This window comes from Amborella trichopoda, chromosome 3 (genome assembly GCF_054954075.1).
Source record: "Amborella trichopoda isolate Santa Cruz 75 chromosome 3, AtrichopodaSantaCruz75HAP2 v2.0, whole genome shotgun sequence".
In the NCBI taxonomy this organism is placed as follows: domain Eukaryota; kingdom Viridiplantae; phylum Streptophyta; class Magnoliopsida; order Amborellales; family Amborellaceae; genus Amborella; species Amborella trichopoda.
In genome coordinates, this window is record NC_142338.1 from 49289668 (window position 1) to 49312708 (window position 23041).

The 23041-nt window shown below is 33.6% G+C and overlaps 2 protein-coding genes across 3 annotated transcripts; one reads left to right on the forward strand and one right to left on the reverse strand.

Moving 5' to 3' along the window:
- The first annotated feature begins 1177 nt into the window (after positions 1-1177).
- On the forward strand, positions 1178-6803 carry LOC18429076 (glutathione hydrolase 2). The gene is made up of 7 exons (XM_011623376.2): positions 1178-1438; positions 3103-3621; positions 3740-3981; positions 4179-4189; positions 4846-5087; positions 5242-5379; positions 5965-6803. The coding sequence occupies exons 1-7, from the start codon at positions 1178-1180 to the stop codon at positions 6262-6264; spliced, it is 1713 nt and encodes a 570-aa protein (XP_011621678.2). The 3' UTR covers positions 6265-6803.
- Positions 6804-11293: 4490 nt separating this feature from the next.
- On the reverse strand, positions 11294-16294 carry LOC18429077 (glutathione hydrolase 2). 2 transcript variants are annotated; one of them, XM_020664345.2, is made up of 7 exons: positions 16126-16294; positions 13978-14309; positions 13200-13718; positions 12819-13054; positions 12272-12539; positions 12042-12179; positions 11294-11741 (listed from the first exon to the last, which is right to left on the reverse strand). In XM_020664345.2, the coding sequence occupies exons 2-7, from the start codon at positions 14305-14307 to the stop codon at positions 11496-11498; spliced, it is 1737 nt and encodes a 578-aa protein (XP_020520004.1). In that variant the 5' UTR covers positions 14308-14309; positions 16126-16294; the 3' UTR covers positions 11294-11495. The 2 variants fall into 2 exon arrangements, with proteins under 2 accessions (XP_020520004.1, XP_088718709.1); XM_088862583.1 differs by having other exon boundaries at positions 13978-14318.
- Positions 16295-23041: the final 6747 nt, after the last annotated feature.

The window sequence follows — 23041 nt, forward strand, 5'->3', positions numbered from 1 at the left end:
GCTCTAAACAATCAAAGTAAAATGCATCTTCAAATAGTACTGAGAAATGCAGTCTCAATATTGGAAATCTTTGTGATAGTCTTAAAATATGTTTTCATTTTTAATTATAAGTATTTAAAGCTTCAAAAATAGTGTAGATCGAGCAGATCTATGAAAACTTGAAAATCTTGAAAATTGATGGCCCAAAAATGTGTTACAAGATGCACTATTTGCAAAACTTAAAATTCATTTTTTTCTCATGTCCATTCATCTTGTTGTCGAGATGATCAAATTGTGGATATTTAGGCATCTAAACAACCTCTTCTTGTGAAAGTTTTGAGGTAGGTTCTGATTTGATTGTTTAGAGCCTCGGCTCTATATTACTTTTTCCCTTATTATAATCCTGGCTCACAAGTCATACTTTGTTTGTGCTGACCCACTTTCATCATTATTCCACACCTAAAACATCATATTCTATGTTTTGTTTTATCTTTGGTTTTGATTTCGTTACCTATACAATAGTAATTGGTTTTAATTTTTATTACTTGTACAACAGTAACGGAGTAAATTGCTCCGTCTATCATTTCTTCTCTATGGTTGATATTATTTTTATCCTATTTTTAATGCAATTTAAGCTTCTTCTTTCAAATAGCAAGCAATTAAATACTTGTCTACTTCTTTCATAACTGCTCTTTATTTTTTCATCTATGAAAAACAAAACTGCTTTTCGAAAGCTTAATGCTCTTCGTTCTCTTTACGTGCCCACACTGCCATCTATAAATGGGCTATGGTCTTCTTTAATATGATTACAAAATATTTTTTCCCTAAATGATAATTTGTAAAAGAATATAACCCAAGGAGAAAAGATCATCCAAAGCTGTGCAATATAGTCTATTGACACCATTAAATGATATACGAGCGTTTTTCTCCTTGCAAGACCAAACTTCAGGTGACTAACGAGGGAGAGGATGCTTCATTTAGTTCATGGGTTCATTTGAGGTTCACAAAGTACTTATTCAACACTCACGTGAATTATTCTTGAAATAATAAAACTTACCAATAAATCATGCGTATGGAGTATTTAATTCAATTGGTACTAATTCTATGCCATTTCATTGCATCGGCAGCAATGTGGCCGTCCGTAATTCTCCTATTGGTCCTATTCGAACCCATTTCATGCCGTTCAATTCCGAGAACTATGGCAGATGACCCAGAAGTGATCACAGTAGAGAATGGTGTTGTGGCGGCAAGCGATGGCCGTTGTTCCGAAATTGGTAGCAAGATTCTTCAAAAAGGGGGCCACGCAGTTGATGCAGCGGTTGCCACTACCTTCTGCGTCGGTGTTGTTAGCCCAGGATCGAGTGGTATTGGTGGGGGATCTTTCATGTTGCTTAGATCTGCAAATGGCCAAGCACTGGGCTATGACATGCGAGAAACTGCTCCTGGAGCGGCTTCAAGGGTAAAATAATGAATACATTTGCTAATTTATTATTTAGCAAAAATAAATTTTTTTTTTTTTTACTCCAATTTTAAACTTATTATTGGCTTATGGGAAACCAAAGGAATCCTCTTGAAGTTCTTTTTAAATACATTAAATGATTTAGATTAAAAAGAATTCATTGCATTATTATTTTTTGTTCTTATAATGTTAGAAACTTCATTTAAATTACCCTTTCATTCTCACATAAATATTTTGCGGTGCAACAACCTCAGCTTCACGTAACACCTTGTCAATCGGTTGCCTCGTTATAAAATGAGTAAATATATGGCAACTTATTATTTTATGTATTATAAATAGGGAATTATTTAGAAAGAGAAAAATTACTTTTTTTAATTGAGGCCGTTAAAATGGTTGAGTTAAATATAGAACTAAAATGGATAGCTCAAAAATTAGGAAAATTGCTTCATGAGGGGACAGCATTTCTACATTTACGATAAAGCATCAACTTAAAGTGGATGCACATGGGTGGTCCACTTAAAAATAACTGAAAACTAACTTAAAAATAACTGAAAACTAAGGGTCCAAATATTTTTTAAATAGAAATATTTTTAATTTTTAAAATTTATTTATTTATTCATATTCATGATCTCCATGTTGGAGATTGTATGTCCTTAAAAATTAGATCGAAAAACTTATCTCAAAAATAGATTTTTAAGAGGTGACTCATTTCTACAAGGACTCATTGGAACCGTGAAATAAATACGAGAGAAAAACACTCTATGTTTTTATTTGGGAACTGTGGCCGATAATGCGTGGACCATCATTTGCTCGTTATGTGCTCTTCCTTCATCTTTAATACTTGTGGCTTGAGAATGCAATATTTTCAAAACACAATTTTTTGTTTAATTTTAGATAGAGAGAGAGAAAGAGAGAGAGAGGGAGGGAGAGTTAGAGGGAGCAACAGAGATTGAGAGAGAAAAGTTTCCCATGGATTTTCTAATTTTATTTAAAAGTGGACTTACATCCTAAATTATGCTAAAAAGTGCCCTCGGGGTAGGGAAAAAAAGTTTGTTTCGGCCTAATGTGTGTTAGAGACTTTTCGATGAGAGATATTTTTGCGAAGAATGTTACAGCCAAGGCAAATGTTACATCTAACGGAATTCCGTAATTTTCCCTAATTTCAATTTATTTGCACTTTATTAACCAATTGCCTAAATAGACATTCCGCATTTGTCTTTTTTTTCCAGCAATTTTTTGAACAAACAAATACTCAAATACAATAATATGGGTGTGGTTTCTATAAGGTTGCAACCTTAAAGAATCCAATTAAGACGAACCTTAAAATTTTATGTAATTTTGTTGTAAAAAATTCTTAGTATTATCTTAAAATCTATTTTCATACCTAATTAGAAAATTTTAAAATCCAAAAATGGTAAAAATCAAGTAGATCTACAAAGATAAGAAAATCTTGAAAATGGACGGTCTAGATAATGTGTTGCAAGATGCACTATTTTCAGGACTCAAATTTTTTTTTTTTTTTCATATTCATACATCTCGATGTCTAGATGATCGATTAGAGGGTTTTTTCGATATTAAAACAATAATTCCTATAGAGCTTTGAAGCGCATCTATGATTCTACATTTTAACGTTGCAACCTTATAAAAACTTTTCCCTTTGATAGGATATGTATGAGAATCATCCCGCTGCAAAAGTACATGGTGGACTATCTGTAGCAGTTCCAGGGGAATTATTAAGTCTCTATGAGGCTTGGAAGGATCATGGCAAGGTTCCTTGGAAGGAACTGGTGAAACCTGCAATTGCTCTAGCAAGAGATGGATTTACGGTATCTGGCTATCTGCACCATCAAATGGAAGCTACAGAGGAAGCAATACGCAGAGATAAGGGTTTAAGAGAGAAGTTCATGAGAAATGGAAAGCTATTGAAGGATGGAGATATGTGTCGTGATGTTGTACTTGCCAATACATTGGAAAAAATTGCAGTTGATGGGCCATCGGTGTTTTATAACGGTTCAGTGGGGCTCGATTTGCTTACTGATATCCAAGAGAAAGGAGGGATAATCACCATGGAAGACTTGAAAGGTTACGCCATTAAAAAGAGGAGGCCAATTTCCAGAAATGTCATGGATCACGAAATCGTTACCATGCCTCCTCCTGCTTCGGGTGGTTTTGGGGTACTAATGGTGCGTAATTCTTCTGACTGTACCCTCGCTCTGTATCTCTCACACAGACACACAAACACTTTCTTGGTTGGTGTAAGAAAGATAATTGATTACTTGAAGGATCTATTTTCTCTTATAGGTTTTAAATATACTTGATGAATATGGAATTGATTATAAAGCTCTTTTGAACCCCCTCGGACTCCACCGAATGATTGAAGCAATCAAGCACATGTTTGCACAGAGATGGAGCCTAGGTGACCCAGACTTTGTCGATCTTAATCCCAGTGTAGCTAAAATGCTGTCTCCAGGCTTTGCAAGAATGTTGAGGAGCAGAATACAAGATAACACAACTCATGATCCTGACTACTATTTTTTTTTAAGGTACCCTATATTCTTAAAGCTTCTTATCCAAATAGCTAGCAACACCCCAAAGCGATACGTAGTGGGTCAGGTATTATTTGGGACACGGTTACCATGCGCCTAAACCCGCACATATGCAAATGCTGGCTTGGAAATAGATATATTTTTTAAATATAACTTGATCCTGAGTTTTAGAGAATACATAATATTTAACATAGAGATCATGGATATGTATAAATAAAAAAATTTAAAAAATTAGAAATAATAATTATATTAAGAAAATATTTGGATTATTAATTACAACTGTTTTTAGAGGGACCGCCTATTTGCATTCGTCTTTAAAACGGATGTTTTATACCTCCAGACCACATATTGCACAAACGCATTCCAGCTCGTATGAAACAATTGTTCATTTATTTGAGATAAATTGTTTGCTTCAACAATTGTTGTCAAATATTATTGGATAAGGAGATTTCTACTTTTTATTTTTTTTGTTATATTTGTTATTTATTTTATTTTAGTTTTTAGTGCAATTTGTGAAGGTCTGTTTCTCTTCATTGCCAATGAAAGTGATCAACTAACTACATGAAACAAGGTTGCATTAGCATTGTTTTGGTGCTTTAACATAGAGGGTCGTAGCACAACAATATAGATTCTCATTGCCTTGCATGTCAAGGTGCAACGCCCTTTAGTACCTAAATTAAGACCTTTTTCTTATGTAACCACATAGTGAGGATTTCATTGAAAACCACTTAGCGCTCTCTCTCTATCTAGAACTTTAATCTTCCATCTTCAAAGCATCAATATTTTCTTTCTCTCTAAAATTTCAAACTTCCAATCTTCAAAGCATCAACATATTTTTGCAGGTTTCTATCGCCAAGTGACCATGGCACCTATGTGTCGTCGATAGTGAGAGAAATGCAGTTTCTTTGACTTCTTCTATTAATTTCTATTTTGGAGCATTGTTTCGGTCTCAGAAAACAGGCATAATACTCAACAATCAGATGAACGATTTCTCCGTCCCTTCAAATACCACTTCAAATACCACTATGCCTCCAGCTCCGGCAAACTTCATCGAGCCATACAAAAGGCCATTATCCTCCATGACACCCACCATATTCGTCAAGGTCCCCTCTCTCTCTCTCATATGAGAATAAACCTTCTTACTCCTTATGTTATTTATGTTAAACAGGATGGACAACTTAAGGGTAGGTCCCCTCTCTCTCTCTCTCTCATATGAGAATATAGCTTCTTACTCCCTATCTTATTTATATTAAACAGGATGGACAACTTAAGGGTGTGATTGGTGGCAGTGGAGGACCAAGAATAATGACTGCAGTTATGCAGGTTTTTTTGAATTATTTTGTTCATAAGATGGACCCATGGGCTTCCGTTTTAGCGCCTCGACTTTACCATGTGGTATATTTCTACTCTCCTTGTGCTTCTTCATTCATTTATGTTTTGGAGTAATTAGGATTTTCTTTATGAGAGTGGAAGATCGTAGACAAATGTGCCCCATGAGAGAACAAAAGCAGAAAAATAATTCCTCTAAATATCGTTATTATCAGCATTAGAGCCATATTCCAACTACTTAATTCCTCCAAATTTAATTTTCAAAAAATTATAAATCAAAGAGAGACTCAAAGCTCAAAATGAATTGTAAATGGTCTTGGGACCGAGGAGATTGATGAACCCCTCTCTCTCTCTCTAACATCCGGCAAGTGATAAATATTGTTGTTAGAGTATATATATTTAGGTCACAATTACTTTTAACCATCAGATGTGAATTCAAATTGTATAAGTGCATCATAAAAATCAATAAATATTATTTTGGATTTTGTGCCCAAAGAAAGACATATCTTCAACCGCCCAATTTCAGGTCTAATAGTTATTAATGATTATGATCCCATCGTATAAAAAATAAATAGTCACGTTATATACTTAACATATTGTAACCTAAAATTGGTTTCTTGCTGTTTTTTTTTTTTTTGTATTTATTTACAGCTCATACCCAACATTTTGGAATACGAAAACTGGGATACAGTGGATGGTAATCACATTGAAGTGCCCCCGTACATTAGGTTAGCCTTGGCAAAGAAAGGTCATGTCCTTACAAATGTATCCGAAGGTGCGAAATGCCAATTTGTGGTCCACGACATCCCGCCTTCTTTCGCTGAGGGACAGAAGATTATCCTCCCAAATCACGCTGCCCAAAGTGGCCTCGCAAAGGGACAGACGATTATCGTTGCAAATCTTACTGCCGTTTGTGACCCAAGAAAGGGCGGCTACCCGGCTGGCTACTGATTTAATTAATTTCTCACTCTTTTTAGAGTGCCTTTGCTGCTTAAATAATGGCCTCCCTATCGTTTGGGCTCGATCATGAGTCTATGTTGTTTTCCTTAATAATGTTAAAGTTGTTAATAATTATAGTAGCCAAAGATTGAGTTTTTTATATTGAGTTATTTTGTGGGATTACAATTGTAATGGGATTTTTTTCCCTAAAAAATAAGAGCTGTAACTCTATAAATCTAATCCTTATAAATGAGATACTGGTTTATCTTCCGTAGATGAAGGCACCATTGCTGAACCACATATATGTCTTATTGATCTCTTTTTCACTCGTCACTATTTTTTATATTTCAAATTCTACATAATATCAGAGCAAGCCGATCCATCACCATTAATATGCCGCCTCTCGTTTTGAAAACCCTAAGAAGAGCTTGTTGTTGTTTAATATCACTTGTTGTGCACTGATACCAATCGGGCTCTGATATCACTTGTTGTGCACCGAAGCTCTAAACCCGATAGGTTGATTTTTTTGGCAAATAAAGTATTGGAAATAAATCATTAAACACATAACACATGAAGGCAAATATTCATGTGATTCACTCTAAAAGGGTCACATCCACAAGCACGGCAAATAAAAATCCACTATATCAATGAAAGTTACATCAAAGATTTTGGAAAAACAACTCTTCATTCATTCTATTTACTTCTGACAATATCGACAACACTAGATAAAGACACGAGAGCAACAAGAAACTGACTTTTCTCTTACTAAAAGGGAAAATCTTCAATGTTTTCTCTTCTCTTTAGGAGGAAATAGAAATTGCATCCTATATACAAGAAACTCTATCTCACTCTCTCTCTAGAGAAACCACTATTCTTTAAGAATCCATAGTAAATAAGAAACTTCCTATATATATATATATATATCAAAACCAAATCTTTTTGGATTTCTATTTTTTTTGAAAAATGTATCTATATAAATCTCAATCCCACAAAATATGAGAATATATCATTCCCACAAAATATGAGATTTTGATTTTGGATAGCACCAAATTCAAATGAACTCCACTCTCACTTTGTACTAACTCATCTCTCTACTCTCCTACTTTTCCTTTTCCTACTCCTATCTAAAGGCGATAAGCAAACCATTTTGCACGAGCGTGGCCACCAACCATTCCTTCTGCTCTCTCACTGGTTATCTTTGTCTCTCGTCGTTTTCTCTCTCATGAGGGGTGGTTGAAGGAAACTGTAAGAGTTGAAGGAAAGTGTAAAAGTTGGAAGGAAGTCAAAGCGCAAATCTCCGAGGAAAGGGCAAGCTCTCCTCTTTCTTGACGCTTGGTTTTTTTTTTTTTTGAAAGAAAGTGTAATCTTTCTTCTTTCTTTCGAGTGCAAACTCTCCTCTTTCTTTCGACTGCTTCACTTCTATCATGGTGGCTTGCTGTTCATGTGAGTCGATGTCTCGGTTCAAAGCCCAGCTTCCGTCGTATAGGATCCAATCACAGTTAGCAAATCATTGTTTAATAGCGATTTCTTCAAAAATTCGGTATTTTTTTAGAAACAGTTTTAAACAGCGACTTTTTAAAAAGGCCAGAAAAAAAGCGCATAATTTTCATAAACCCGTTTAAAACGGGTTTTTTTTCATAATACGATTTAAATCAGGGGAAAAAATTGTATTCTTTTTTACCTATATTTTTTTTTGAAAAATATTTTTTTCTTGTTTTGTCTATTGCAGCCATTGCTACTTTCATGCTTTCAAAAAAATTACTACAACAAAAAAAAACTGAAATAGAAACTTTTATCCCCACTGTGTTCTTCAAAGCCAGAGTTGCAGATTGATGGTATAATTTTTTTTTTAAAATTTAATCAAATAGATGCAAATTTTAGTTGTCCTTCTGAAGAATCATTGTGTAAATGAAATACTGTTTATAGCAAATCATTTTGTAAAGTTAATCATCGTGTAAAGAAATCATATACAGGCAGATTGCTATGATTATTCGTGATATTTGTTTTCATGAAAGTATTGTTAATGGCACAAATTAAAGCTCAAAGCATAATTTTTTAGTGATGAATGAGAAGCAAACAGTGTGATTAGAGGACCAAGTAATCAATATTTTGTTTTTGATTGTGTAAACTGTAAACTTACCGGAGCAAGCAATTGTACATATAGGATTAGCTCCCCAAACTTAATCCTTCAGCTCTGTTTCATCAAGAAAATGAAAAAACTCTCTTCAAACTATACTAAATCAGAGAAAAACACCTTCTTCATACTAATCAGCATCCCATCTTCCATTTCTCTCTCTAAAAATCAGTTATGGTCTCTTCCATTAGGGTTCTTCCTTCTCTCTCTCTAAAAATCAGTTAGGGTCCCTTCCATTAGGGTTTGTGAAAACCATTTTCTTTTTCCTTCTTCTCTCTATGAACCCTAATGGCTATGAGCCGAGCCCTATTTTCTTCTCTTCCTTCTTCCTTCTCTCTCTCTACACAGTAAATACAGATGTAAAATCCAAATTTCTACGAGCTTCTCTTCAACTAAATAACTTTATAAAACTTTTACTATAGTTATGGAGCGACCATAGTCACCATACCATACTTAAATAATTGTAATGAGAAAACAAAAATCGTGTATTTATTTTTTGGTACCTGCTAAGTAGGAGTTATGTTTAAGTATTTAATGAATAAATTTATAGTCTATTTGTCACCATACCACATTTAAAGTATTTTAATGAATAAATTTATGGAGTATATTTGTTTTTGTATGTAATAAGTAGGTGTGATGTTTCTTAAAGTATTTAATGGATAGATTTATACGGTACCTTTTTTGGTATATACTAATTAATTACATATTTAATATTGGATGATTGAATGAGAGTCACGAGACATCTAAATTAATTAATTAAATTATATTAGTCTAGTAAAATTTTTATAGATGAATTAGTAATTGATGGCTTTGACATAATTTTTATTTTTTAGAATTTCAAATTTCTAATATTATAAATTTATCCGATTTTTTTACTCTGATTTTTTGAGCCTAATCCGATATATTAGAGATATCTTTATATGAAGTATTTTTGCCGATCCGTATTTTTATCCAATTTTTTCTTCCGATTTTTTAAAATAAAAACATTTTGTTTCTGATTTTATGGTGAGCCGATTTATTGATAGTCCCCGACTTGCTAACTATGGATTCAACACCTAGAGGTCTTGGTTCGTATTCTCCCTTGGCATTACGGATGCTCGATCTTCTCTCTCTGGCTTTTCTTTTTCAAAGGTAACATCTTTGAAGGGCCGTTTGATTTGGTTTGAAGAAAAGCGGCCAATTATTTCGATTGGGAGCATTAAATTCATAAACAGTTGAATACGTATTGTCAATTTCTAGAGAGAGAAAACAATAGTATTCATTGGGGTTTTCGATTTTTCCGATTGAGGTGTTTGTACTCTTTTATTGCTATTTACTTATCAGGCCATTCTTCTGGTTCTCTTTATTTCTTTGTAATGGAAAATTCAAAACGTAACTCTAGTATGAAACTTACTACCGTTCTTTTTAATGAATTTAATTATCTTTCTTGGGCGTTTTCTTTCTACGAAATCCAAACGTGGGCACATCATTGGGAAGGAAAAGGCTTTCAATAAAGATGATTCCTTGTTTGAAGAATGGCAATCCAATAATGATCTTGTGATGTCATGGATTTTGAACTCTATGGAACCTAAGCTTTTTAGAAATTTTTATTTTTTGCTGAGAATACTTAAGATTTATTGAACTCTATTGAGGAAATGTATGGCCCACAAAACAATGTTGTTCGAATTTTCCAATTAAAACAAGAAAATTCTCAAACAAATCAAGGAGATAAAATAATGATTGAATACCTTGGCACTTCGGATGAGTTGCTATGTACTCATCTACAACTACTAACTTGGCAATCTAGCAAAAACGTGCTGAGCAAGACAAAATATTTAATTTTTTGGCTGGGTTAAATAATGAATATGAATCCATTAGGAGCCAAATCTTAATGACTACAAAATTACCCTTATTTAGAAATGTTTGTGCTACCATTCAACGAAAAAAAATAGGAAGAAAATGATGAGTCTTGGCTTCAAAACCCCTGAAGAAAATATTGAGAAATCTACCTTGGTTACTACCAATGAAAAGCATGAAACTATAAAATATGAAACTAATGGTGGATGTAGAGGCTTTAATAATTATTGCGGTGGTGGAAACAGTCGTGTTAATAGAGGGCATCCAAGATGTGACCACTGCAATAACATAGGACAAGTGAAGGATAGGCGTTGGGTGTTGTACCCACACTTAAAGCCCACCAATTACAGAACAACCAACAGGTCTGCTGCTCAGGCCGCAACCACTTAAAACGGTGCAACTGTGATTATTCTCATAAACTAATTGACATGAGTAGTTCTTCCTCTATACATGATCCTATTTCCTCCTCTCAAGACAAAGGTAATTATTGTACTTTCATGTCTTACTATAATACCTTTTCTTGGATAATAGACTTAGGGGTTACAGATCATATGACTGGTAAACTAAAGAAGTAAATTCATAAATAAAATAAATCCAGATGATTATAAAAACATGTTATTCGTCTGAAATAATTATTGCTTTTCGATAAAAATAAAAATAAATTAAATAAATAAATTTAAGAAGCATGAAACAATGCAAATTTTATTTTACAAAAACTTGTAAATAATACTTACAAGGAACTGGTGATCAGTGATAGTTTTTCACAAATGAAAAGGGAGTATGTTTTGTTGGAATACATCTCTAAAATTTTTCTAGTGGAGAGAATTTTTTTTTTTTAAATCTACAAAAATTTGGGATAAAATTTTTAACATACTAAAAATCTGCAATTTCTATCAAGAAATGTGAAAATTTGTTAAAAATATCATAGGCCGGAGGGAATTAATCTTTCTTACAACAAAATGAGAGAGAAGGAATTGAGGAAACCCCTTCAAAGTAATACTCAACAATTGTGCACTTAGGCCAGTTTTGGATGGATACTTAGGCGCTTGGGACGTACCCATGAAGTAGAACTTATAATGTAAAACAACATGAGCACATTTAGATTGATTAACACACGAGATTAATTTCGCCCTTAACAATTAATAGTAATAACAATGAAGTTGCCACCCCAGATCGCCTGAAGATGGTTTATTTAGCAGGGCCAAGCCCAGAAACTCTTATAAGACCGGTAATGGGCTTGAATCCTCAGGCTTGAATGAGATGGAGATAGCGATCAGTAACCGGCAGGGAAACCTCCCTTTCGTGGGTCACTTACGGCGGTAAGATTTCCCATAATAATGCTCTTTCCCTTTGCCATGGTGGGGAGGTGCTGAACCACAAATTGGCATTTGGCCCCAAATGCTAAGGCTTGAAGGACATGACCCTTGGTTGCTAGCCCTAACCTATCGCGAAGGCTCACCTCAATGTGATCCCCACTCACTGTGTCCCATTTCTCGTATTCCACAAAGTTAGGTATGAGCTGCAAAACAAAGACATTTCTAAGTTAGAATATGTTCAAGAACGCAAACAATAATATCTCTCACTACACTACACTACACTACACCAAAGAGAGAGTGAGGTCCCCAAACATAACCAATTAAACTCCTTGTACCAATCAGAACTTACAACTCATTTCGACTCTCATTCATTGATTTATCTTTTGTTCGAAAACTATATTTATACGTAATGATTTTGTATCGTGCTAATAAAATGCTGCCTATTCCTCTTGATAAATAACGTAAAATAAGTATGAAGAAGTAGAAGGTGAAGAGAAATATACCCTATGGTAGACTCGAGGTGCCAAAATCGCAGAAAAGGGGTCCATGTTATGAACGAAATGATTCAAAAGGACCTGTATGTTTGCAGGAATAATTCTTGGTCCTCCACTTGCACCAATCACAGCGTTCAGTTGCCCATCCTGTTTAACATAAAATGGAACAAGCAGTAAGAAGGTAATTCTCATTTCTCATTCTCATTCGCATTCGGGAGAGAGAGAAAAAGAGAGATGACCTTGAGGATTATGGTGGGCATCGTGGAGGATAAGGGCCTTTTATGCGGCTTTATAAAGTTTGCAGGTGCCGGGGGCATGGTGGTATTTGAAGTAGTATTTGAAGGGATAGAGAAATCATCCATCTGATTGTTGAGTACAATGCCTGTTTTTCGAGACCGAAACCAGGCTCCAAAAAAATTGTTAATAGTGCTGGTCAAGGCAACTGCATTTCTCTCACTATCAACTACGCTCATGTGACTCGTGCCATGGTCTACGGTTTGGTTATACCTGCAACAAACAACATATGAGTTCACTTTGAAATTGAAAGTTTAGAATGCAAAAAGTGCAATACTACATTGATGACAAATGAGAGGTAGAGGGCTCAATGGTTTTCTATGGAAATAGAAAATGCAGTGAAATCTGCCAACCCAAAAAGTATTTTGCAACATAAATGCAAAGAAAAATTTCACGTCAAATAAAATCTCACGAGATAAGAAGCTTGTATGGAAATCCTTTTTTTTTGTGTGTGTGTGTGTTTAACATTAAAGCTTTAACAATTATTATTACCTTTCGAGATAGAAGTCGGGATTATGAGTTGTGCTATCATTTATCCTATTCTTCACCTCTTTTGCAAAATTTAGGGAAAGCATTTGAGATATAACAGGTTCAACATTCACAAAGTCTGAGTCACCTAGATTGGTTCTCTCTGCGAACATATGCTTCATCGCTTCAACCAATCGGTGAAGTCCAAGGGTTCCAGAAAGGGCTTCAGCACTACCATATTGAGCAAGTACATTCAAAACCTACAATATAAAATATATTCTTCATCTTCTCATGCAATAAACAAAAAAAAAATGAGACACATAAAAAGCAAAAAAATGGGATTGATTTATTAGATGAATAAATTGGACAAGAGTCATCCATGGTGATTCGAGAAGAATTACGCACCATTATCAGGCCAACCCCACCAGAAGAAGGCGGAGGCATGGTAAAAATCTCATGGTTCATGACCTTTGCAAAAATTGGCTTCCTCTCTTTCACCACATAACCTTTGAAGTCTTCCATTGTGATTATCCCTCGTTTCTCTCTGATATCATGGACCAAATCGACCGCCACTGAACCAGTATAAAACACTGATGCCCCCTCATTTGCAATTTTCTTCAATGTTGTCGCAAGTTTAGCATCACGAACTATATCTCCAATCTTCAAGAGATTCCCATTTTCCATGAACTGCTCTCTTAGACCCTCATCTTTTCGTATTGCCGCCTCTGTTTGTGTCATTTGAAAATGTAGAAAAGGAGATATCTTAAATCCCTCTTCTGCTAGTGCAATTGCAGGTTTCACCAGTTCCTTCCATGGGAGCTTGCCATATTTCGTCCACACCGTGTAGAGACCTAGCACTTGTCCTGGAACTCCTACAGCTAGTCCACCCTGTTCTTTTGCGGTGGGATCATTGGCATACATATCCTATAAACATATTTCTTTCCATTAGTAAATGATTTACGTATTTCTTTGTTCAACGATTACTAGAAAGCTGATCAACTAGCGCAAAAGATATTGATCTAGGTTTATGGTACATTATTTCGCATTGTAGCCATTTTTTTTTAAAATACCTTAAGTTTGTTCTTAAAGTCTCATAAAGTAATGAAAGCAATAATTAAATGAAAAGTGGAGAGAAAACTTCCTTTGTTAAAATAGAAAATAAGTAATTCCGTCATTCTTTTACCGTTGAAGCTGCTGCGGGAGCAGTTTCTCGCATGTCAAAGGCTTGCACACTCCCATTTGCAGATCGAACCAACATCATAGCACCCCCTCCAATTCCACTCGACGCTGGGCTGACAACAGTAAGGCAGAGTGCAGTGGCAACAGATGCATCAACAGCATGACCCCCTCTTTTAAGAATTTCGCTGCCAATTTGGGAACAACGACCGTCGTCTGCCGCCACAACACCATGTTCTTTCGTGATCACCTCTTTCCTGTTTATCAGTGTTCCTGGAACCGATTGGCCAGAAATGCCTTCGAATAGGACCAACAAGAGAATTAAGGATGGCCACATTGCTGCAATTGCTACAAAATAGCGCAGCGTCAGAGCCACTTCTATTAAAATATTTCTCGGTACGTTCTATCATTTCACTAAAAAATAACTATCAGCGTGATGCATGGCTACTTTATGAATATCAAATGAACGCGTGAACTGAATTAAGTGCTTCCTCTCTTATTCTCCTTAATAATTTGGTACTTTTAAAGGTCTAGAAACGAATATAAGCATATAGATCGTTTAATGGTGTGAATATAGGTTATTAGAAGTCAAATAAATAGTGGAATGTTTGGAAAATATTTGCATCGGAAGATTTAGCTACTATCATTCTGGTTTTGGATGAGCAACAGAATTTGAGTCCTTAAAAGTTGCTTCTCTCTTCCATGTAAGTAAGACATTTCCATTATAGCGACCATCCATTGAGCATTTAGATGGATCCTTCGTTGAGCATTTAACTAGTGCTTTTCAATAAGATAAATGCAAAACATGGATTAATAACCAAGGAAGTCGTTAAATGTTTCCTATCTGAATGAACATGTAAATTTTGGGAAAGAGAAAAAGGATAAACCAACAAATCGGACCAAACCCATAAACTAGTAAAAAAATGGATTTTAGCAACTTCATTTGTGCCTCGGGGTATTTTAAAAATAATTCAAAAAAGAAGGAAAATGTAAAAACAAATATTCATGGCCAAAATTCATTCCAATCTTTTTGCCATAATGATAAACAACGTTCAAGAAAAAGATATTATGAACATATCCCTTTTTTTTTTTTTGGGGGAATTATATATATATATATATATAAATTTATTTATTTTTTAAAATAACCTGCTTGCTAGACAACCTAAACCGGCCAAAACCGGTTCAGCTACTCTCCGGTTCTGGTTTACTCGGCCGGTACCGAGTTGGACCGGCTGATTTCTCAAACATCAAGATAAACATAAAATCAATGTGGGAGAAGATCTGATAGCCATTCTTTCTGAGGAAGCAGTGCATCTCCTTTTATTGAAACAAGCTTTTTTTTTTTAAAAAAAAGAGCGCAGGGCATAACCGTCAGTCCAATCGAGTGTTGAGTCACTCAAGTAGTGCGTATTAAAAAAACAAACAAAAGAATAACTAGAAAAAAAAACAAAAACGAAGACAACGTTAATGGCACAAGGAAAAGAAATCTATAGCCAACCATCTCTCTCTTGGTCCTCAAGATCACCTCTATCTCTATCTCTGTCTCTAGCCCCGCCACAGGCATCTTTTTTTCTCTCGAGCCTACCCAAAGGCATCTCACATCTCTCCCTCTCGCGCATCGAGAGAGGGAGAGGGAGAGAGAGTATTATGATATAAATAAAATTTTAACAATTACGAAAGCTCTATATATCTTGTAATGTATCTTGACTATATTTTAAATACATTATTAAGTACTACTAAAAAAAACAGAAAAGGCCGATAGTAACGGCATAATAAAAATGTAAGTGCAATATTCTTATATAGAATAGAAGTGTCCACTTAATGAGAACCGCATCCGCATACTTTTGAAAGATAACAGAGAAAACACGTATACAATTTTAAATGAAAATCTGCTAAATGCTTGGTAGACTTGCATGGATCACGCCTATCAAAGTAAATAAATCTAAAGCAAAAAACTACACTTGAATCGAGCACTAATACACCAAATCCCATCAAAACGCCTAAATTTTAAGAACATTAATGCGAAATTTATACTAAGTGCAATGGAATAATAAGGGAGAAGAAATGTTTTGCTCAAAAAATGACGAAGCATTAGCCCAGTAATATTAGAGAGAAATATACAACCCCTGGGGAATGGACCAAAAATCAGAAATACCTTTGTGGAATCAGGCAACTGAGGCAAATGAAGGATAGTATTTGGGAGTCAATTATAAATAGGGTTTGCAACAAAAGTGCGCTTACACGCACAAATAGAAGCACAATGAGAGAAGGAACAAAGACTAATGGACCAAGATAGCTCTAGGCTATCAAAGGACCATCCAGAAAGAGATAGATGGTGATGATACTTGAGAGAGAAGGGGTATTTATAGGCATTAATCATAATATTATATTTTCTCTTGTGAACATGTTATTCCAATATTATATCTCTTCTAATCGGATTGTATTCTCGAAGGAATTGTTAAGGTCAACAGCCAACCAATAATCGCTGGTATTTCATCCTTTAAATTTTCATCACTTTTATATCACCATTGGGAATATCATTGCAATATTTGGCTTTCTTTTTGAAGGGGTAATAGCTTCATGCAAAGTAACATGAGGAGCGTAAAAGCTTTTTTCTAGGGCACATTTGGTACGTTTCATAATATTTTTGTGAAAGTATTTTCACATTAAAGAACTCCCTTATGTGATTAAGTGTGGGAGTTCTTTCACCCTAATTACTAGCAAATTGGTGTGAGTAAACTCCCACACCTAATCAGATGAAGAAATTCTTTCATATGAAAACACTTTAATGAAAATATTTACACTCGTACAAAACAACAAAATAACTACGATCATGTTTGTGGAATAAATCACATACAGTGTTTATGAGAGATATTGAACTGTATAAGAAGATGAATTTCACTTAGCCCTTTGGATATGAGACGGTTACTCTTGGCATTAACATTCCCACGCACGAGAACACATCACTGATGGAGAATTTTTTTAATGCTATCTCATTCTAACATTTAAAGAAAAAAAAAAAAAAGTTCACATGCATAGCGTGCTATGGGCATAACTATTCGTATGTACGAGATGCTCTACAAAAAGAGTAGATCTCAGCTATTAAGTCAATTAAATATTTTTTCCATATAACAACATGAGAACTGCATACATATTTTTTAGAAGAGCTAAGAAGTTCGTATCTTTAGAAGATCTACTTTTGTAACACAATATGTTGTACTTCCATCTTAACCATGTATGATTATGTCATACGTCATTTATTAAGCTCAAGAGCTGCCTAATAGTATGCAACTTATCAAGCATGATAATCTCAAACTCATTTATTAAGCCAAAACGCCATCCCACTTCTCCCTCGAGTAGTGAATTGTACTCTCTTTAATAAGAAAGGACACGGGTGCAACCTAATGAGTCTGTCAGATGGCCCTTTTTAACCTTGTGGCTCCAGTATTTCCCTTGTGCCTTTTTTACACCTTGTGGCTACATTCTTGTGCTTGGCAAAGCAGCTGTCTCTGAAGATGGGCCAGGGCCAGGGTCAGGGTGGTAGTACTGCGTGAGCCTCAGTTAGAAGGCACTGCCTCTATTCTCACTGACACTTTTTCAAGCAGGTAGAGGCATGTAATCCCACTGATCTACCCAAACAAAAAAAGAAACGGGTGTCGCCCATTTTCTTTCTAAATTTTGTTTTTCATTCTTATTTTCATTTTAGAAAAGTTAGTTTGGCTTGTTTGAATCTTTTGAAGGAGTTTAAGAAGTCCGGATGCTTAACCTACTTTATGTACCAAAAAGTTGAAGCAGGATTTTAATTCTTGACTTTATATATATTGTGTTCTTACATCATATGCTAGTGATTTATGCTTGTTGCACATAGACATGCAATGAGAGATAGAGGAGTAAGAACATGTTTATGACAACTATTGAACTGTTTAAGATGAGAGACCGGTACCCTTGGCATCTTGCCGATTCACAAGGATACAGTTCGGATCCAGTGTTTTTTAAAACTTCACTTGCTATCTCATTCTAACATTTACCCCTAAAAAAAAGACATATCCAAGCTGTTCTATTAGAAGAGTTGACATCAGCTATTATTAACTCAATAAAGTATTTTTTTCCATATCGGGAATCTTCCATCTCCATTATTTATTTTTTTCGTTTGGACCTTGTTTCAACAAGAAACGAATCATCAATGAAATTTTGAAGCACTAAGACGGGCTTCACATGTATCTTGCTTCAACAAGAAGCCAATCATCAATGAAATTTTGAAGCACTAAGACGGGCTTCACATATATCTTGTTTCAACAAGGAGCGAATCATCAATGAAATTTTGAAACACTAAGACGGGCTTCAAATATATGTTTAAAACATATATAAATAAGTCTTAAAATGAACAAGAAGATCAGCACTTTACACCAAATGATTTCAACAAGAAAACGAGTCATCTAAATTCACAGTTTACTAATTCAGCTTATTAATGGATCATGGTATATTTTTTTTGAAAAAATTGTAAATTTTTAATTAAAAAATATAAAAATTGGATTACATAAATTTATGTAGTATGTAGCACACAAACGTTTTTTTTTTAAAAATAAAAATAAAATAAAGTTTGCAGAGTACATTTACAAGTAATTAATGAACAAGAATAATTATTCAAGAATGACATTAGAGGAGCATATCTCTCGGAAATATAACTATACAGTTTTTGGAGCGAAGGGTATATTTTTATTTTAAATCAATAAAAATTAGTAATAAGAATGTTTACTACTTATAAACTTGAAATTCCTCTTAGATTGTGAAAAATATATAAGAATTTAAATGGATTTAAGCAATGGGAGAAAAGCAGTATTCTGGTTTGAAAAGCAATGGGAGAAAAGCAGTATTATGGTTTGTATTGCCTAACTTTGCCGCTACTGAACCAGTATAAAACACTGATGGTCCATGATCTGCAATTTTCTTCAATGTTCTCGCAAGTTTAGTATCACGGACTATATCTCCAATACATTTTCACACCAATTGGTCCAATACATTTTTTCACACCAATTGGCACCTATCTTTTATGGGAAAATACTTTCATGAAAATATTTTCACACATACCAAACAGCTAAAAGAAGTAAAGTCATGTTGTTAAACACATTGAAAAAATCACATACAGGTTTTATGAAAAATATTGAAGTGTTTAAGAAGATGAATTTGGCTTCACCCTTTGGATAAGAGACCGGTACTGAACATTGTTACGCATTTTACCTCTAACATTAAAGAAGGGACCAAACGCAAAGTGTATTATGCACGTAACAATTGATATATACAACTTCTTGTGTTAGAAGAGTTGACATCACCTATTAACTCAATAAAATATTTTTCTCCCATACAACAACCAGGTAAATACATACATTTTTTTTTATAAGAGTTGACTAGTTCCTAGTTTTAGAATATCTACTTGTGTAATAATAATATGCTGTACTTCCATTTTAATCTTGCTCAAACATCATTTATTAAGCTCATGAGCCGCCTATTGGTCTGCCATTAATTAAGCATGATTATCTCATACTCATTTATTTAGCCCAAATACCACCCCACTTTTCCTAGATTGAGTGGCCAATTGGATTCCCTAATTAAAGTACATGGGAACAACCTTATCGAGACCTCTTATTTTGGTAGATAACTTGTCGCACATAGACATTAATGAGAAATAGAGGAATATCAACTTTTCTAATTATTTGGAAATTAGTTGTAAATAATTTTAAGATCATTAAATATTGGTAGAACATATAAATTTATTCAAGTTCTTTTAACTAATGAAGAAAAAGATTGTTTCCAATTACTTGTCATAAACAATAGTACTAAATTTTATTGAAGGGTTTCCGTGAGAATTTGATAGAACATATAAATTTAGTCAACTTCTTTTTCTTTTTTTTTTACCATTTTTTCAAGTAGAATAAGGGAGTGGTACTCATGGTATGAACATGTTACCCATTCATGAGAGTACATCTTAGATATAGATTTTTTAAAGGCCCACTTGCTCTCTCATTCTAACATTAAAGAAAAGACCACACATAATTCTAACATTAAAGAAAAGACCACACATAAAGCGTGCTAAGGGCGTGTATATATATATATATATATATATATATATATATATATATATATATATATATATATATATATATATATATATATATATGAAAAAGTTGGGATTAGCCCATTAGCTCATATGAACATATGAGCCCAACGGCTCAGATTGAATCTGAGCCGATCTGACGATCACGGATATCCGGTAGTGTTTGAATTCTTTTTTTTTTTTTTTCTACAAATCCAAATCACTTAATATATATATATATATATATATATATATATATATATATATAAAAGAAAATATTGGGATTAGCCTACTAGCTTATATGAACATATGAGTCCAACGGCCTAGATTGAATCTACGCCGATCCGATGATCACGGATGTCCGGTAGTGTTTGAATTTTAATTTTTTTTCTATAAATCCAAATCACTTAAAATATTAATTTTAATATATATATATATATATATATATATATATATATATATATATATATATATGAAAAATCTTGGGTGAGCCCACTAGCTCATGGAACAGTATAAACCCAACGGCCCAGATTGAATCTGAGCCGATCTGAAAAACACAGATGTCTGGTAGTATTTGAAATTTAATTTTTTCTATAAATTCAAATCACTTGAAATTTTAGACGTATGTTTTTCTCATCAATCAGCACCTAATAAAAATATATAAAAAATAATAATTCGTAAAAAAAAAATTAACCAAAATACCTCCAAAACTTTTCGGAGGTATTTTGGTCAGCTATTGTTTTTCCATATCAGGAATCTTCCATCTCTATAATTTGTTTTCTTTTCAACGAGAAACAAGTCATCAACGTAATTTTGAAGCACTAAGATTTGTTTGGCATATGTAGCTAAAACTTATATAACTAAGTCTTAAATTAAACAATAAGATCAACACTTTACACCAAATGATTTCCACAAGAAAACGAGTCATCTAAATTCACAGATTACAAATTCAGCCTATTAATGGATCATGGTATATTTTTTGAAAAATGTGTAAATTTTTAATGAAATTATATAAAATTTGGATTACATAAATTTATGTAGATTTGGATTACAAATAACTAATGAACCAGAATTTCAAGAATGACATTAGAGCAGAACAGCGGAAATATAACTATACAGTTGTTGCAGCGAAGGGTATATTTTTATTTTAAATCCATAGAAATTAGTAATAAGAATGTTTAGTACTTATAAAATCGGAAAGATAGTTACGAGAATTCAGTTTAGAAATATATAAGAATTTAATGTACTTAAGCAATGGAAGAAAATCAGTGCTATGGTTTGTATTGGCTATTTTTGGAGAAGTCCACTATTTTAAAACATGGAAATTTTGTTGAAAACAAAAGATTTTGTATTTTAACATTGCTTAAAAAAATACAACAGATTGACTAATCATGGAAACCTAAAGATGTTAAAAGTCTCAAATCATTATTAAAAATTATTTTATAATTAAAACTATTCTTTAATGTAAACCATCAATTGTATTACATACATATATTAAGCCACAATCCTGAGCTGTGCACGTGGCATGAAATTAGATGAGGAAACTATTAATGAAAATCTTAAAAATATTCAAACAGGAAAATTAATGGATAATTCTTTTTGAAATTAACAAGGTTATACTTTAAAAATCATATAAGTAGTAATGAACTAATTTTTAGGTACACAAATTTGTAGTAAATTAATAAATTATTTAGAAATTTCATAAGTATTGGAAGGTAATTTCCTATTTTTTATAGCCACATCAACAAATTATTTTCAAACATTTTAGAAATTGTAACATCAAACTAAAAATTTATTGACCATTTTTTTTGACATATTAAAATTTATAGATTTTAAAAGTAAAACAAATAACATATTGATATGTCATTTTTGAAAATTCAAATTTTTAATAAAAATATATATAATTGTATTAAGAGACGAATTAAGATGCACAAAAATGTTGGTCTGTCATTCTGCTCTATTTAGGGTTATATCCTCAGTGAGGCCATAAGTCCACATATCTTTTTTCACTACTTCCAACCATATCCTTTTTGGCATAACTTTTTCCACTTTTAAGACTTCGACTTGAACTAACTTGCTCCTCCTAATACGTATTGTTCTGGGTCTACCCACACATGGCTAGTGCACTTAAATCTACTCTCTTTCATCTTATCACCTATTGGTGCCATACCTAAAATTTTCAGAATGTATGCATTTTAAATTATATTGCTTCTTGTCTTGCATTCATCTCAACAACCTCATCTTCGCTACACTCTTTCTATAGGTATATTGTCTTCTTACCTGCCAACATTTGACCCTATAGAGCAAAACTAGTCTCACAACAGTCCTACGGAACTTGCCTGTCAGGTTCATTGGTATGATCATATAAAATTTCGATTGCACATCTCCACTTCGCCCACCTAGGTCTAATTTTATGTACAACGTCTTCTTCGACAGTATCTCCATTTTTCAAGATTATCGATCCAAGATATCGAAACCGTACTCTTTTTGGTATTTTTTGACCATCAATCTTAACTACTTTCTCATCTCTACTCCTATTATTACTAAACTTGCATTCTATATGCTATGTCTTAGTTCGGCTAATTATTACTAAACTTACATTCGATATGTTATGTCTAAGAGCATGCCTCTAAAGTTCTAACTTTGTGTTGACGCAGTTTCGAGTGTCATAGATCAAAACTATATTATCTGTGAACAACATGAACTATGGTACCTCATCTTGTAGGTGCCTAGTTAAGTTGTTCATAACAAAGATAAAAAGATATGTACTCAATGCTTATCTCTGATATAGGCCTATTGTCACTGAAAACTCACTCATCTTTCCACCATTTGTTCGCACACTCGTTAGCGCTCCGTCATACATATTTGGAGAAATTTTGGAATTGTTAATTTAAAAAAAGAAAAAAATAAGTTATCCAAAAATCTTAAAGAATAACGCAATTATGATAAAAAAAAACATAGTCCCATATGAATTTAAGAA

Bases quoted from the DNA above. Each gene is read 5' to 3' on its own strand.
- LOC18429076 (XM_011623376.2), top strand. From the start codon at position 1,178: ATGGCAGATGACCCAGAAGTGATCACAGTAGAGAATGGTGTTGTGGCG. The intron at 1,439-3,102 runs GTAAAATAATGA...TCCCTTTGATAG, and splicing joins CTCCTGGAGCGGCTTCAAGG to GATATGTATGAGAATCATCC. The intron at 5,380-5,964 runs GTATATTTCTAC...ATTTATTTACAG, and splicing joins CGCCTCGACTTTACCATGTG to CTCATACCCAACATTTTGGA.
- LOC18429077 (XM_020664345.2), bottom strand. From the start codon at position 14,307: ATGTGGCCATCCTTAATTCTCTTGTTGGTCCTATTCGAAGGCATTTCT. The intron at 13,719-13,977 runs GTAAAAGAATGA...ATATGTTTATAG, and splicing joins CTCCCGCAGCAGCTTCAACG to GATATGTATGCCAATGATCC. The intron at 13,055-13,199 runs GTGCGTAATTCT...TTTATATTGTAG, and splicing joins GTGGGGTTGGCCTGATAATG to GTTTTGAATGTACTTGCTCA.